General features: G+C 39.1%; 1 protein-coding gene and 1 non-coding gene across 2 annotated transcripts in view; one reads left to right on the top strand and one right to left on the bottom strand.

Moving 5' to 3' along the window:
- Window positions 1–17,256, bottom strand: part of PKHD1 (polycystic kidney and hepatic disease 1 (autosomal recessive)) — an 866,042-nt gene that overhangs the window by 743,886 nt on the left and 104,900 nt on the right. Inside the window, exons 29-32 of the mRNA XM_006882114.1 lie at window positions 15,783–15,978; window positions 15,068–15,135; window positions 10,969–12,570; window positions 8,051–8,194 (exon numbers count right to left, since the gene is read on the bottom strand). Of these exons, the coding sequence (XP_006882176.1) occupies window positions 8,051–8,194; window positions 10,969–12,570; window positions 15,068–15,135; window positions 15,783–15,978 (2,010 nt within the window). The remainder of the gene's footprint in view (window positions 1–8,050; window positions 8,195–10,968; window positions 12,571–15,067; window positions 15,136–15,782; window positions 15,979–17,256) is intronic.
- TRNAL-AAG lies at window positions 3,865–3,946 on the top strand. The gene has a single exon. It is a non-coding gene; the product is annotated as a tRNA-Leu (tRNA).

Below are 17,256 nucleotides of genomic sequence, written 5' to 3'. Positions count from 1 at the left end.
TGTCTTTCTGATGCATAGCAAGTAATTGCAAAGACCATGCATGGCCTTGATCAGGTGCACTTTAGTCTCTAGATTGCCATTGTTACTTCTCAGTATTCTAGAGAGGTCCCTGAGTGCAGATTTTCCCATTGCAATTCATCTTTTGATTTCCTGACTGTAGGTGCCAAGGTGTTGATTGTGGAGCCACGCAAGCCGTAACTGTTAACAATCTCAATCTCTTCTCCATCTATCAAGGTGCTGCCAATTGGTCCACTAGTGAGAATCTTCATCTGCTTGATGTTGAGCTTCAATCCATATTGAAATCTATAGTCCTTGACCTTTTGCAGCAAGCACTTCCACAGGTTGTTGATAAGACTTGCTCCAATCCTGATGCCACATTATAATTTACAACCTTGATAACTCCATGGAAGGTTGCTATATGAGTTAGAATTGGCTCAATAGCAATGAGTTTGAGGTTTTGTTTGTTTGGCATTTCTTTAATTTTCTTTCTTAGTTTCAGTGAATATAATATGGTTTATTATTGGGTACTTATTTGCATTTTCATCATATTTTAGAATGATCAACTTTTAACTAATTCATTGTTCATGTTTTTACTTTCATGAAATTCCTGTATTTATCAATGCCTCACTTTTCTTTTGGGCTATTTTACTTACTGAACTGTGCTCTTAAAATATTATGAAGATTAATCCTATAAAGATTAGAGAATTACTAATACCTTTTTGAGGCATGTAGCTAACAGAAGTTCTTGATTTTAGTATAATTGTGCCTGTTAACATTTTCTGAAGAAGATAATTATTTGAAGCCCTCCAAAAGTTGGCCATTTCTTTTGGGGTTGAGAGACAATGTAAAATTCATCACCAAGGCAGAACAACAGTAATAACCTTTAACAGAAAGAAAATTCTTAGCATATGATGACTGGTATTTGAAAACCTTAATAAAGTAAGATACAGAAACAAAGAAACTTTACTAACCAGTTACCTCCATAGCTAACCTGTCCACACAGGTATGCCATAAATTCTAGAAAGGATTTGAAACTAGCTGTCCTGTCTACATCATAGTGCTGTAGCAAGGTACAAAGGAGAGTTTGCAGCTAATCAATAACACACAAATATTAGTATTGTTGAGGTTACATCCCAAAGAACCTGACACCTAATAGGTTTATTGTAAAATGCATTTTGAACGAGTTTTCATGGTAACAGGGATTGACAGAGAACTTTACACAGACAAACAGAACATGACGAGTGTCATGAGAAGTTTCAAGTCAGTCACAATAAAGCAAAGAAAAATCAGGCTCCACACCTATAAAATGATAAACTCATTGCAGGTGATGAGGTGAATACACATTGACAAGGTGGATTATGAAGAGTATCCCAGGGCAAGGATCAAAATCCTCGGGTTTTACTTTATGCAAAGCTCTGCCCCTAAACAGCTGTGTGATCTTAATCAATTTAGTTTCTCATGACTCATGCAAAAGTTAGAGATTTCATAAAAAAAGTCATGTGGTATAATTCACATAATGCAAGAAATCTGAAGATCAAAGACTCTGATGATGTTTAAACAAAGTATTGCTTTTACTCGACAGGATGAGTTAACAACCTATCATATTAAAAAGAAAAGTCCTTTTTTAGTTAGGAGTGAACTGGGGTGGGGGTGGAGGAGGGAGGGATATTAAGAAATAAGATGCCAAAAATATAAAAATAACTTCTTTAGAGCTCTATCTAAAGTCGACCTGCTCGTGAAAAGAAAATGCACACATACTGTGGTGCGGGAACAAACAATATGGTAATGAGGAAAGTTTTCATGGGAGGCCATCGTGTACAAACTGGAATGTGAACTTCACCCTCATCAGTGCACAAAGTCAAACTGAGGAATAAAACCCAGATCCAGGGTCAGAATTCAAGGTGTTCTTGTGTAAATTACAGGAGTCAATGGGAATTAAAACTAAAACAAAAGTAATAAGGCAGTAAACTAAAAAGGAAAAAAAGAAATTATGTCCATAGGAAATGAGGAAAGATCAGTTGTGCATTGTCATATTTAGAAACTCCTCCTTGGAATAACAGAAAGCTTATAAAACATCCAAACAATAATATAAAATTGGACCAGAATATACACAGAACCCGTTCTATATGCTACTATGCAATAAGCCCAGATTTTGCTTATACAAAGGAGCTACCTCGTTGGAGGGGGGAAGTAGAAACTTAGAAATGGCTCTGAAGAGAAATATCAAAAATGATTCCGTGGTGGATAATTTCTGTTTCTGTAGTTCCCGAGTATTTACATTTCTAAGGAGCACATGATGATGAAGATGCTGCTTCAGAGAAACTGAGCTTATTCAACTTTCTGAAAGGCTGCCAGCTTGCTTCTCCAAAGCAGGTTGTAACGTCAGTGAGACAAAAGATGGATTTTCTTAGACTGGAGATTATTAAATATATGTGAGGTTTGCTGTTTATATTAAATTGTCCTCTGAAATAATCTTTGTAAACAGAGCAGAATCTTAATCATGTGAGTAACTTCAGGCCGTCCTATTTGAAAGTAGATTATTAGTAGCATAGTAGTTGTTGTTGATTGCCTTCGAGTTGAGCACGACCCTATGAACAAAAGGCATTTATCAAAGTTCATAGAGCTTCTGGAGGCATGTTGTTTAGGAAGTAGTTGCCACTCCTGCTTTTGAACCTGTCCTAAACTGGGAGCTCCAACAAACACTGTCCACATAAGTAACCATTATGGCTTGTGACACCGCAATGGCACAAGGTTCAGCATCACAGTAACCCACGTTACCTCAGTACAGCATATTGACAGAAGAGTGCTGTACCACTAAGAAGAATGTTCCTCCAAGAAATAATAACAACCAACTTTAAATAAAAAGGCCCTCCCCAAGATTTTACTGGCTCTAAACAAGAGGTTTAAATTATAAAACAACCAATATAGTATGTTGTTGTTTTGTATCATCTAATGATCCTCAAGATACACTCTTTTTTATCATTTGTTGCACATTATGGACCTATTTCTTAGAGATAGATGCATATTAATATAGGAACTGTTTTTTTTTGTGGTTTCACATGGTGATGTTCCTGGCAGGTGCCTTTGAGATAACGAGGGCTAATAATGACCCCATGGCCAACACATAAGAACCTTGCCTTATCTAGCACCATAATCACAATCTCTACCCAGCTCAAGGCCATTGTTGGAGTCCCTCTGCTCCAGGGGTGTGTGTGTGTGTGTGTGTGTGTGTGTGTGTGTGTGTATCTCTGTCTGTCTCTGTCTCTCTGTCTCTCTCTCTCGTTTATAGAAGGTCCCAATGCCTTCCTGGGTCATAAGGAAAGAACTTCTGGAGTCAATGCTCCCAGGTTCTCTTCATCTATAGATATCACGATTAAATGTCTGTAAAAGGATTTTTTTTTTAAATTATGCATTTCTCAAGTTTCCTTGGATAATCAATGAGTGTTTGGTGACACCTACTGGTAATGTTGAAAGTTGCAATTTTTTTACTCGCCTTTTTTTTCTTTCCTTTTTTTATTATTAATTTTAATAGACATTTACAGAGGTTTTGAATTTCCATTCATTCATTGCCGCACTTTTCTTCCTGCCCACCCTTCCCCACCAGCTCGCTCCCCCCTCCGAAGAGAAAAAGAAAAGAAAAAAAATATTCCTTCATTAGTATACAATTCCCACATCCCTTCCCCCCAACCCCCACCCCGAGTACACTTCTCTATGCAACCTTAATTCTGGATTCCTGTGCTAACCATAATACTCAATCATATATCACCTCTAATCTGTTCTTTCCCTCATCTGTTTCAATACAATATACATAATTTATCCAGTTTTTTCTGTCATACCCCAACCCTGATTTATATGTTTGCGAGAGGTAGCATGGCCGAGCGGTCTAAGGCGCTGGATTAAGGCTTCAGTCTCTCCGGGGGCGTGGGTTCGAATCCCACCGCTGCCAACCTTATTGTTAACTCTTTCTTTTTCTTAAGAAATTCTGGTGGCATAGTCCACAGGGAGTTATGCAGCGAATCCACAGGCTACACTTCTCCAAAAGTTCAAATCTACTAACTGCTCCCTGGGATAAAGATGGACAGTCTCCTCCAGTGTGATTTCAGCCTTCAAAACCTCACTGGAGGGTCGGCTAGGAATCTGTTACAAGTTGATTGAAAAAGTGTGTTTCTAAAACCTAATGAAAACATTTCAAATATACTCACTTCTATTCTTTTTCCTTGAAGCTACCTCAAGTTCCAAAATGTGCCCCTGAAATTTCTTTATTGATCTTTGCAATTACTTGCTATCCATTAAAGAGCTGGATAATGAGTAAAGAGGATAGAAGACGAATTGATGTCTTTGAGTTACAAGTGCTAGAGAAGAGTCTTGAACATACCATGGACTGCCAAGAAAACAAATAGGTCTGTCTTGGAGAGGGTGGAAGCAAATTTCTCTTTGGAGGTTAGGACTTTGAAGCTTCATATCACATACTTTGGGCATGTGACCAGGAGGGACCAATCCGTAGAGAAGGATATCAGGCTTTGAAGGGTGGAGGGATAGCGCAAGAGAGGAAGACCCCAGATGAGATGGGATATAGTAACTGAAGCAATGGGGCTAGGTGTATTGGAGTCAGTGAGACAGCTCAAAACAAGGCAGGCTTTAGAGCTACTGTACACAGGGTCACTATGAGTTGCAGGTGACTTGACAGCACATAACAACACTAATTTAAATTCAATCTCTGAAAATAATACTAATCCATAGGCATCATAGAAAACATAGAACAATAGAACAAAGCAGAATTATCACACCAGCTTTTCAAGGTTGTAAATGTATATGAAACAGATTATCACATTTTTCTCCTTTACAGTAGCTAGTGGGTTTGAGCTGAGCACTAAGAAATAACCAGAAGAAACTTTAAAAAGTTTAGCAACTTAATCAGTATAAATGTTAAAAACTTAAACATGAACTCAAAGTGTAGCACTATTAAAGACTTGCTGTTGTTAGGTGCTATCAAGTCGAGGATGATTCATAGTGACTCCAGACCTGAGTCCTGACCTATCCTGAGTCATCCTCATCACCTCTGATGCACTTGAGCCCATTGCTGCAGTCAACATGCCAACCCACCTCACTGGAGGTCTTCCTCTCTTTCATTGACCCTTCACATTTCCAAGCATGATATGCCCCTCCAAGGAATGTTGTTGTTGTTGTTAAGTGTCATCTATTCATAGATGACTCATAATGACCCTATGAACAAAAGACCTGAACACTTATATAACTTTCATCTTTTCTCCAGGTGATAGGGATTTCAGAGGCAAGCTATTTCGGAAGTGGATGCTACTCCTGCTTCCAAGCTTGTTTTAATCAGGGAGCTCCACCAAACACTGTTCACCATGGGTAACCATTACCGTATTTGACACATCAGTGTCACAGTGTTTAGCATCACAGTAACCACTAGTTACTTCTGTACAGCAAATGGACAGACACATCAGTGTTATACTACTTAGAAGAATGTTTGACTAAAAACAATTAAAACCAGGCCTGAGGACCACAGATTAAAATCACCCACCTTTGACTTGGTAGCATAACTTTCTATCTACTAGGCCAATAGAGCTCTCTCATTGTCATTGTTGTTGTTAAGTGTCTTGAGTCATAGACAACTCATAGTGACCCTATGAACAAAAGACCTGAACACTTGTATAACTTTCATCATTTCTCCAAGTTCACAGAGTTACTCCAAGGAATAGCCTCTCCTAATAACATGTCCAAAGTCTGAGGAACAAAGTTTCACCATCCTTGCCTCCACAAAGCATCTCACCCAGAAATGTAAAGTCCTATTTCCACTGCTGCCCGATTCTTTTATTTATCCTTTTACCAAACATGAATCCTGCCCCTGCCCTGCACCAAACACACTCTCTCACATATACAGTAAATGCAGCAGTAGTTAATTGTCATTGAGTCGATTGTGACTGATGGGAACCCCATATGTGAACTCCATCAGATTTAAACACTGTGAACTTTCAGAAGCACCTCATCAATTCTGTCTTCCAAGGCACTCCTAGATGGGTTTAAACTGCTAACTTTGTGGTGAGCAGTTGAGCATTTAACTTTTTGAATGAACAGACCACATCTTGAACATAAATTTTCATGGATCCTCTGTGGTCTGTTTTAAAGGCTTAAGTGGAGTTAATATCCCTTCATTAATGTTTCCCTTAAGTACCTAATAATAACAGAAAACTTATTCTTAGATTCGAAATGAAAATTACTTCTAAAATACAATGTAAACTGTCATCATGATAGTACTATTCATCTTGGAATTATCGTCCACCATCAAGTCAAATGAAATGAAACTTGTATTACTTTGTAGGTCCTTAGCTTAGGTTCAGGGTTCAGACAAAAAAAAAAAAAAGATATGCAATTTAAATCACTACTCAGAATGTGTAGTGAGCATTTTTAAGTGAATAGTTATAAGAGTTTTTATCAATTATAGAAATAAAGACGGTGAACTGGCTAAAGTTTTCCCTATTGTAAAAACAATCATTTCTCTCTTTACATTTTTTAAAGCTTAAGGAGAAATCATCATTTATTGACACCCTAACCGAGAATGTCAACAACTTGTACCTTCATCTCTAACTTCTCCATCCCACAAAAATTTATCATTCAGTATAAAAGTTATTAGGCGATAACTGTTACCTATGGGGGACAGTGTTTGATGGTGCTCCCTTGTTGAAACAAGCTGGGAAGCAGGAGTGGCATCCACTTCCATAAAGCTTGCCTCCAGAAACCCTATGAACCTGGAGAAAGGAGGAAAGTCACGCATGCAAGTGTTGAGGACTTTTGTTCATAGGGTCCCTGTGAGCCGCCTACAACTCGATGGCACTTAACAACAACAATAACATAACAATTAATATTGCAATGTTTTTGGTGTGTACTGACAAGTCAGAACCAACCTACAGCTGACACTCTGGTAGATTTTCAGAAGCAGTTAATCAAACGGAAGGAGATTGCTCATCCTTCTCTGGCGGAGCAACTGGTGGATTAGAACTGCAAGCCTTCAGGATTGCAGCTCAGCTTCTTACCACTAGGCCACAGGAGCTCCCTTGTTACAATGTATGACTTAAATTAGTGAATGATCATAGTGTCTAAGTAAGGTACCAGGGCAATTATAGAACTGGAAGATAATATTAACAATTATTCTTTTGATTATAAGGTCAACGTTCCAAAAATAATCCCCTTGGTGGTCTCCATTACTTTATTATTGCTGTTGTCACACACCATCGAGTCAGCTCTGACCCACAGTGACCCTGCAGAGAATGAAATCCTGCCTGATGCCGCATCATCCTGACAATCACCACTGTGTGTAAGCCCACTGTTCAGTCACTACGTCACCCACCTCATGTAGAGTCATCTTCTCTTTCACGGACTAGTTTTCCAGATATGAAGTCTTTTTCAAAGTATGTAAGATAAAGTCTCACCAGTCTGGCTACACTTTGTCCAAAACTGTTCTGTTGCTGTTGTTCCAGTACTCCACGATATTATCAATATTTTTCACTAATACTTGAATTCAAAGGCAATAATGCTTTTTTAAGTCTCCTTTGTTCATTGTCCAACTTTCATATGCATATACAGCCACTGAAAATACTTTTCTTTGGTTCAGGTGCACCTTAGTCTTTAAACATCCTTGCTCTTTTATTCTTTTTTCCCCTATCCTTGCTTTTTATCATATTAAAGTCATCATGCCTATGACTATCATTTAAATTAATATTCAAAACTCAGAGTCACTGTCCCCATCATCACATGATTGAATTCAAGAAGACTGATAATGAATTTGTGGTTGTTAATTAACACTGACTCATTACTGTGACTAGTTATTACAGAACCATTTTAATGGATAGCTTTATATTTTAAGAACAATTTCTGATGGAGAGAAAGTTTTATCCCAAAGATGTATAGAAAAGCAGTGGTTAATACACACACACACAAAAGCAGTGGTTAATCACAAAAATTGAGTTAGCCTAAAGAATACCAGCTTCATACACATACTTTAAAACAAATCTCTGCAAGTTTTACTTACCATCCAGTGGCAGAACGAAACAGCTGAATGCAGATACCGTAGCATTATCCAAGACTTGGCAAGGAGCACCACACACAGCAGCTGAGATGTTCCCTGGGGAAAATCCTGCGCCAGACACATGCACAAGCTTTCCACCCAAGAAGCCTTTAAAGATAAAGCCATAAGTTCTCAACAATAGAAGCAATACTTTATTTAACTCAAAACTCAACCCTTTGTTTTCTTATCGACCATCCTTCTTCTTACACCTCCAAAATCCATACTACTAGCTTTAAATCCCTAGTACTCTAGTTTAATCTCCACAATTTTATCTCTCGGTGGTGAGATTCTACCCTTCAGGATCTGGAGTCTATTTTGTCAAAACAAGTCTTTTTTAACAACCTATTATGTTAACAGGATAGTTGGGGGGGGGGCTGTTACACACACCAAATTCTATATAGATAGATGTTCTGACATGCACTCAATTTTATAGACATGCAATATGTATAATATATATAATTTTGGGGGTTTGTAGAAAAAATATTAAGTTTCCTTTACTACCTAATGTTTTCCTCAAAAGTAGCCATTAATCATTTCTTGTGAATTCCTCCAAAATTTTCATAGATGGATAGATAGATAGATAGATAATCAGGATCATCCTATACTTAACCACATGTAATCTATTTTACTTACAAGTATAAATTTTTTCAAAGCTTTTACATCTAGATCAAGCTTATAAATTTTACCTATTATTCTATTCCATGATTGTCATAATTCATTTAGCAAATTTTCCTATAGATGGATACTTCAATTATGTATCCCATTTTGTTAAAATTATTACCTTGTACTGCACTTATTTTAAGAATATATTCCATACCTTTTTTTGCAAATTACATATCCTATTATCAAGAATTGCCCAGTCAAAAGAAAAGTAATACTTTGAAAAATTTTGCTGGATTATGTCAAATACCCCCAAACAATGTTGCTTTGTTTATAATCCCACCAGCATCTCTCATGAGTTGTAAGGATGACAAACCTTAGTGGGCACTAAAGCTAGTGCCAGTTTTTGCTTCAGTCTGAAAACTAATAAAAAGAAGTGTCGTTTGAGTGCTACATGCACCTGGACTCCAAGAAGGTAGAAAACTTTAGTCCATACTAGAGCAGAATTGCACCTTTAAGTCTACAAGGTACTTGCACATCCATTTGACAAGCTCAAGAATATTTTCAGTGTAAGGAGGCATTTCACTCCTCTGCTCTGTATCATAAAAATCATGGCCTCACAGAGCATGAAAAGAACATTAGGTACCATGCAGTCCCAAACCCCTTTATTAATTAAAAAAAATCGAAAGCTTCCACAGAAAATGTAGTCAAAGCTATTCACCCAAGTGAGTAACAAATACAAGATCCAAATCCCATTGTATTTCACTTCACTCAGCTGAAGCCATAGAAGTGTATTCTAAGAAACCTCTCGGTTAGTATCTTATCAGTTGAAGATTTTGTTTCCATAATTTCTTCTATGTTTTTATATAATATTCAGAATTTAGCTATCCAAGCATAATACTTTAAAAGAACAGAAACTGAGCTATCATTAAAAGAAAAAGTATTTCTCAAATGGGGGAAAAGTTTAACAAATGTAATGTCAGTCTGCTGTAGCCTTATTATTGACAAAGAATGAATTCATCTGAAAAACATGACCATCTGATAAAAATGAAATATATTTTACAGGCATAAAATAATGCAAATTCATGTATTGGTCTAAAAATAGGTAAAAACAAATGACCATGTGATTATTAGTTTTTAACACATTAAGTAAAAATTAAGTCATGCAAATGCAAATTAAAATATAATTCAATATTAAGAAAATGAACCAAATTTCTATGATAAAAACTGTACAAGTCAGGTGTACAGTTCGAATCCACCAGATGCTCTGCTGGAAAAGGGATAATCTCCTGTACCAGTCAGATCCAATTTGATGGTAAATGCACAAAAAACTAAAATAATAAAATTTTAAAAGAATCTGTACAGATCTTACAGGCAGAACATGAACAAGACAAATCTCAAAAAGAAATTGAAATAGTGAAAGGCCAGGTATGTTTTCTCCTTTTGGTTTTCAGATTAATCTGATGTCCTAACTCTCAGATGTGAGGGTGACTTTTATTTAATCCATACATATGAAGACTTGGTCTTCTTGCCTTGTTATGAATTGTACCTCTAAAAAGATATATTGATGTTCTAGTCTCTGTTCCTGTGAATGACATTGTTTGGAAAAATCGGGTTTTTTCTTTAAAGATGTTATCAGATATATTAGTGACTTCATGGTGTGGCTTTGTTGTTGTTGCTGTGTATCATCCAGTTGGAATCAATCCATAAGTCACCCTCCAGTGTGTGTTCAGAAGCAATAATCACATGGGAGGAGATTGCCCTTCTCCCGTGGAGCTTCTGGTGGATTCTAATTGCGTGCCTTCAGGATTGCAGCATAGTTTCTTATCACCTGGCCACCTTAAACCTATGCATTTGGTGTCTTGTTATGTGCTAATGAGTTGCCTGTGACTCAGTGACCCTACGTTCAATAGCTCTGAACCACAACCCCACCCACACCCCCACACATCCTGAGCCAGTCTCACTGACTCCAACGCATATACATACAAAAAAAAAAGAGAGAGAAAGAGAGTTGAGGTTGGGAAAGAGAAACACAACAGGAAACAGTATGTGAGCAATCTGTATAGAAGACAAGAAATGCCCAAGGTTGCCAGAAGATAAAAGAAGGGGAAATCTTCCCCTAGAACAACATGGAGAAAGTACAGTCCTGTGGACACCTTGAAATCGGCCCTCTTAATTTTCAAGACTATAAGAAATACATGTTCTTCAAAGTCATTCATTTGAGGTGTTTTTTGGTTTGTTTTTGTTTTTGTTACCCTGCACAAGGATACTAAGACACATACCAAAGTTCCCAGTCACTGCAGTCACGGTAGCTCTCAATGTGAACACCAGCGTGGAAGTGGCCCAGCCTCTCACGTTGTCGAAGCCTCTGACCTGGTACTCCCCAGCAGGGAGGGAAGGAACGCTGCACTGGAGAACAGTGTGGTTCCCAGACACACCCACACACGGGGACATGCCAATAAAAATGTCAGTATGCTGAGCTCCTGTGATCTTGGCCACCACAAAGGTTAAAACATCATCAGTCTGAGAAACAGAGAGCAATTCTGGGGTGAAGGCCTCGCTGTAATCAATGTCTCCTATGGGATACAAATGTCCATCGAGCTCTATTTCCAGGACAACAGAGCCATTGCCTGCAGGAACAACACACTGAATGAGTTCAGTGCTGATGTTTATGGAAAGGCAAGCCTGCTGGCCAATGTAGACTGCTGTGGTGTTCTGTCCTCTCAGGGCCGTGCCCTCAATGGTCAAGAGGCTCCCACCATGTAAGCTGAAAGTCTTAGGGAAATAGTGAAGCACTTGAGGGAAAATGAAGAAGTGTTTAGAAACATTTTTCAAACAGGCATATCCATTTGTCTTATGAAATGCTGACAGGTAGTGCAGACCTGGGGTTAGGTCCCTAACCTGGCATGCCACGTGCCTTACACTGAAGGAAGTCACCTCACAAGGAATATGGCCATCTACAAACACCATCAGCTCATCAGCTGCGGTGCCCAGCCTCTGTCCGCTAATCAGCACAGTAGTCAAGGCCCTGCTGCTATTAGTGGTCAAGGCATCCACAGTGGGAGTTGACTCTTCCTGCAAGAAGAGGGTGCAGTTTCCCCGACATTCGCTGGCTACCCCACTCACCAGAACTGACATGTTCAGCATGAAGGAAATTCCATGCAAGGGGTCACCTACTGGATTAACCTGACAGAGGACTGTCTGATCACTCATACTCAAAGTGACACAGGTAAAGGGGCCTGAGAGGTCAACCTGAACAGACGACCTTCTCGAGCTGAGAGACAACCCCCTTACTGTGACCACCATCCCACCACAAGTAGAACCATGTGTTGGAAAGATGGATGTTATCTGAGGTGCCACCACCAATCGCTGTGACACTGAAGACATATTAGCAAATCCCATTCGTTTCTGATGGACTTGGAGCATATAGACGCCAGCTTCCAGACTGTGAAGAGGAAAGGAACAGCCAAACAGGCTCAGGTTGCCACTGAAAGAGTGTGTCTCAAGGTCACAGTTCATGGTCCCCAGAAGAATCACTGACTCAGAGATGTTCTTTCCTTCCACAAAGAGCCACAAGCTGCTATTGAGGATTTCTGCTCTCAGCCCGGTTACCACGGGTGTTGCAGCTGCTTCATACACGAAAGTGAAGCCCTTCTCTACAGAAGCTGGTGATGGTCTTTGGCAGAAGGACACATTTCCAATCCAGACCTGCACGGGGACTGGGACAGTGAGTGTGTTCACACCACCCAGCAAAGGCGGGCTCTCGCACCAGATGTTTGTCTCAGTCAAGTTCACGATGCCACAGGACTGGTTGCCCACAAGAACCCAAACGGAGGTTGGGTCCTGGCTGAACCCTATTCCTGAAATGCTGAGGATAGTTCCACCTACAGCAAGAATTAAAAACAAACAAGAATTAATATTCAGAACCAGGAACCCACAGCACTGTGTAAGCCCCAGGGAGAGTTGGAAGTGAGGTGAGTGTTAGGGAACCGTCAATAACTTCATTCCATCCTGCCACTGTCAAATTTGTTAGCATTTACAGGACTATGAAGCCTAAAATCCACATAACAAAATTATACAAACTTCTATAAAGGAATGATGTTTAAAGGATGTATGATAAGTTTTTCAATTATCCTTGTGTATCCTGGAAGCTCCTACTTCTATTCAATTTATACACACTAAACACTAAAGAAAACTGAAAATCCTTGAAGTTGTCTAATCATCTACTATATTAGTAGGCCAATACTTAGCCCACCACACAACCAAGTCTCCTCGTTTGAATTATTTGTGAAAATTAGTGATTTTATAGATTTCCCCATTTAGCCATGTTCTTACATTTCCCATACTAATATTCATGTTTCTGACTCTTTGTAGGCAATTTCTCTCAACCCCCAGCCTCTAGAAGAAAGGGGAGAAGCCAATGGCTCTTTCTTCTTGCATTTGAAGTATGTAAAAGGTCAATTCCTTTGTTTTTCTATTATTTGCTTGAGATGTGCTATCCATTAGCTACCCCAGCCTCTTTCCATTGTTGTTGTTGGTAGGTACCATCAAATCAAATACAACTCATAAAGATGCTATGGAAAGCCAATCTAAGCCCTACTTTTCCCTGTGACGTCCTCACCATCTCTGGCACACCAGAGCCCATTGTTAACTATATCACTCTGTTTTGTTGGAGGTCTTCCTCTCCTTTGCTGACCTTCAGTTTTTCAAAGCATGATGCCCCTTTCCAAGGAATAGCTTCACCTAGCTATATGTTCAAAATATGAGAAGCAAAACTTCACCATTTTTGCCTCCAAGAAGCACTCTGGCTGTACTTTTTCCAAGACATCTGTTTGTGTTTTTAGCAGTCCATGGGATACATATTCTTCCCCAGCACCTCCAACCCAAAGGCATCAATTCTTCTTGTGTCATCCTAATTTATTGTCTGGCTCTCTAAAGTGTAGCAGGTGATTGAGAAGACCATGGACTGAATCAGGTGTACCTTAGTCTTCAAACTGATATCATTGCTCTTCAGCATTTTGTAGAGGTCTCTGATAGCAGACTTTCCCAATTCTATACATCTCTTGATTTCCTGATTGCTGGTACCAAGGGAATTAATTGTTGAACCAAGCATGATGAAATCACTGACAGCTTTCTCCATCTATCATGATGTTGACTGTTGATCATGTGGTGAGTACCTATGTTTTCTTGAGGTCGAGATGCAATTCATATCAAATGCTATGCTCCTTGATTTTCTATAGCAAGTGTTTCATATCCTCCTCACTTTGGGCAAGCAAAGTTGTGTGTCATCTGCATATAATGCATGTAAGTTGATGAGTCTGTCTCCAATTCTGATGCCACATTCCTCTCCATAGAGTCTAGATTCACAAACTATTTGCTCAGCATGTTGCTGTTATGTGCTATCGAGCTGCCTGCAACTTATAGAAATCCTGAGTATGACAGCTCTGAATCCTGCCCTATTCTGAGCCAATCTCATTGTCTCTGACAGAGCCATTCCCACTTTACCCATCACTGAGTCAATCCATCTTATCCTGGCTCTTCCTCTCCTACGCTGTCCCTCCACTCTTCAAAACATGATGTTCTTTTCCAAGGATGGTCCCACCTGGCTATGTACCCAAAGTGTGTAAGATGGAGCTTCAAAATCCTTGTCTCCAGGGAGCAGTCTTGTTTCACCTTCTTCAGGACTAACCTATTTGTTCTCCTGTCAATTCACGGTATGTTTGTCTTCTCCAGCACCACAATTCAAAACCATTAATTCTTCTTCTATCATTGTCCAGCTCTCTGACACACAGCAAGTAATTGTGAAGACCAGACTGTCATCGTTCCTCTTCAATACTCTGGAGAGATCCCTGACAGCAGACTTTCCCTATGCAATTCATCTTTTGATTTCCTGACTGCTGGTGCCAAGAGGGTTGACTGTGGAGCCAGCAAGCTGAGGTTATCAATGGTCTCAATCTCTTCTCCATCCATCATGAAACTTCCAATTGGCCCAGTGGTGAGAATCTTTGTTTTCTTGATGTTGATCTTCAATCCATATCAAAGACTACAGTTCTTGATCTTGAATAAGTACAGAAAAAGATTACAACCCTGATGCACACCCTTCCCTTGTTCCATTCATAAAAATTAGCAGCATCTCTTTTTTATAATTGTTTTTCATTTCCTGAGCCTACTGAACTGAGGAGTCAATGAGTATTCATACCCAGCAGAGTAAACCACAGAAAGTTTGGATCATAAGGAAGGCTCTGCTCTCCTAGTCCTGTCTTGGACCCCGCTGACCACAGCCAACAAGCTGCTAGAATTTCTTAACCAAGGAACAAAGTCTGAATGTCTCTTGAACAGACTCTCTGGAAAAGTGACACGAGCCCCGTTAGAGCCACTCACCCAGGAGGGATCCACAGCAAGGTTCAACATCAAAAACATCTGTGAGGTACCAGATACCAAGATCAACCCTACAAAAGACAAAGAGACGTCACTACAAGAAAACTAAGGTAGAAAATGAGACCAGAATATGAAAAAAGACAAGAGATGGGTGCATCTGAGGAAAATAAAAAAGAGAGTTGTCAGTGGTATAAAGCAAATGTGAATGATTTTTCTTAACAGAGAAGCAAGGAAATAGGGGGCCAAGAGTACTATTATGAGGCTTGTCCAAGGCCAGTGTCACGACATGGTATCAGTCCCACAGAGCTTAGCTACTTTCTGAATTTAGTGAAACAGCGTTTTCAAGAAACTACGAGAGCCAGAGTTCTCATGACAGAGCAGAAGTTAGGTGAGGAAGGTTTGTACAATTATTGTAAACTAGCAACTGATAGTACAAACTCTTCCCTTCCTCACATGTACATACCCACCCCAACAGTACTAGTCAAGAACCAGAAAATCTTATCTCCAGGAATTTCCCTATCCCCCAGTAATAAGCCTTTGGATCCTATTGGGAGTATGGATCCCACAAGTCCTCTCAGAATTATTCTAATTTTACAATTGTTATATGTAGCCCCTAAATTAGAGAGGAAAGAAAGAAATATCTAACTCAATAACTAGAATTCTCCAAGAAAAATGCTAAACCATTCAATAGACCTAAAGTAGAAAGTGTTCGCCTCACCCTTGGGAGTGAATGTTGACCCCATTGATGGAAACAGAAATCCTCTGGACTCCAGCTGGCAGGGCGGGCAGCACAACCTCCAAGCCCTGAGCTGTCTGTGCATGAAGTTGAGCCCGGGTGTCCTGGACGTAGACTTCTACCTCCACATCTGTATAGTTCTCCAGAAGTGCCATTCCAATGAAAAGGGTCTCACCTCCTGCACATAAAACAATTCATTAGCCTATCACCAAAACTATTCAATTCCAAAACTGTCTCATATGAGTAAACATATGTGAGGAGTTTTAGCAAATCATAGATGGGGGTGGGGGTGGGGGAGGAAATAAAATAAATCTTTTTTTATCTGCACTTGGAAGAAGTTCAGTCAGAATGTTCCTGAGAGGCAAAGATAGTGAAACCTAATCTTATATACTTTGGACATTTCAAGAGATGACAGTTCTTGAAGGGAAACATTAATTGTGTGAGTCTGCTGGCTTGCTTTGGCTCTCAAAACTTTGGGGGGTTTTAGCAAAGAATAAGCCAGTAATATAGCCTACTCTATACCATTGTATTTCATCTTATTCTAAAAACAGATAATGCAACAAAATCTGGACTTATCAAGCAATTTAATTAATATCACATGCAAGTAAAATCTTGCTGAAGATTATTCAAAAACAGCTGAAATGTTAGTTACATTGACAGGGAAATGCTAGGAATTCAAGGTGGATTCAGAAGAGGCCATATTAATAAGGGATATCATTGCTAAACAGCCACCACTGCTAGATAGATCTTGGTTGAAAACATAGAGTATCAGAAAGATGCTTACTTGTGGTTTATTGACTATGCAAAGACATTTGACTGTGTGGATAACAATAAATTATAGTTGCTAGTCAGAAGAATGGGAATCCCAGAACACAAAGTTGTACTCACGTAAAACCTTATACTCAGACCAAGAAGCTGTTTTCCTAGCAGAGAAGGAAACTCTGCATGGTTTAAAAATCAGGAAAAATGTGTGTCAAGATTGTGCCCTTTCTCCACACTTGTTCAATATGTAAGATGAGAAAACCATTCAAGAAGCTGGGTTTTATGAAGAATGTGGCATCAGGATTATAGGAAGACTAATCAATAATCTGCATTATGCAGATAATGAATTATTGCTTGAAGAAAATGAAGAGGACTTGAATATCAAAGACTATACCCTTCCATATGGATTTTATCTCAATATAAAGAAAACAAAAATCTTCACCACTGGACCAATAGGTAACATCATGAGAGATGAAGAAAAAAATTGAAGTTGTCAACAATTTCATTTTACTTGGATCCATAATCCCATGCATAGAAGCAGTTTGAAAAAAAAAAAGCACCACAGGATAAAGGTAAACAATCAAATTGAAAAATTGGCACAGGATATGAACAGACACTTCACCAAAGAAGACATTCAGATGGCCAACAAGCACATGAAGAAATGTTCAAAATCCCTAGCTCTAAGAGAGATGCA

Source organism: Elephantulus edwardii, unplaced genomic scaffold, assembly GCF_000299155.1.
Source record: "Elephantulus edwardii isolate Elephantulus edwardi_28Jun2011 unplaced genomic scaffold, EleEdw1.0 scaffold00017, whole genome shotgun sequence".
In the NCBI taxonomy this organism is placed as follows: Eukaryota; Metazoa; Chordata; class Mammalia; order Macroscelidea; family Macroscelididae; genus Elephantulus; species Elephantulus edwardii.
The sequence above is the reverse complement of the archived record's forward strand: the minus strand, read 5'-3'. Positions and strand labels throughout refer to the sequence as shown.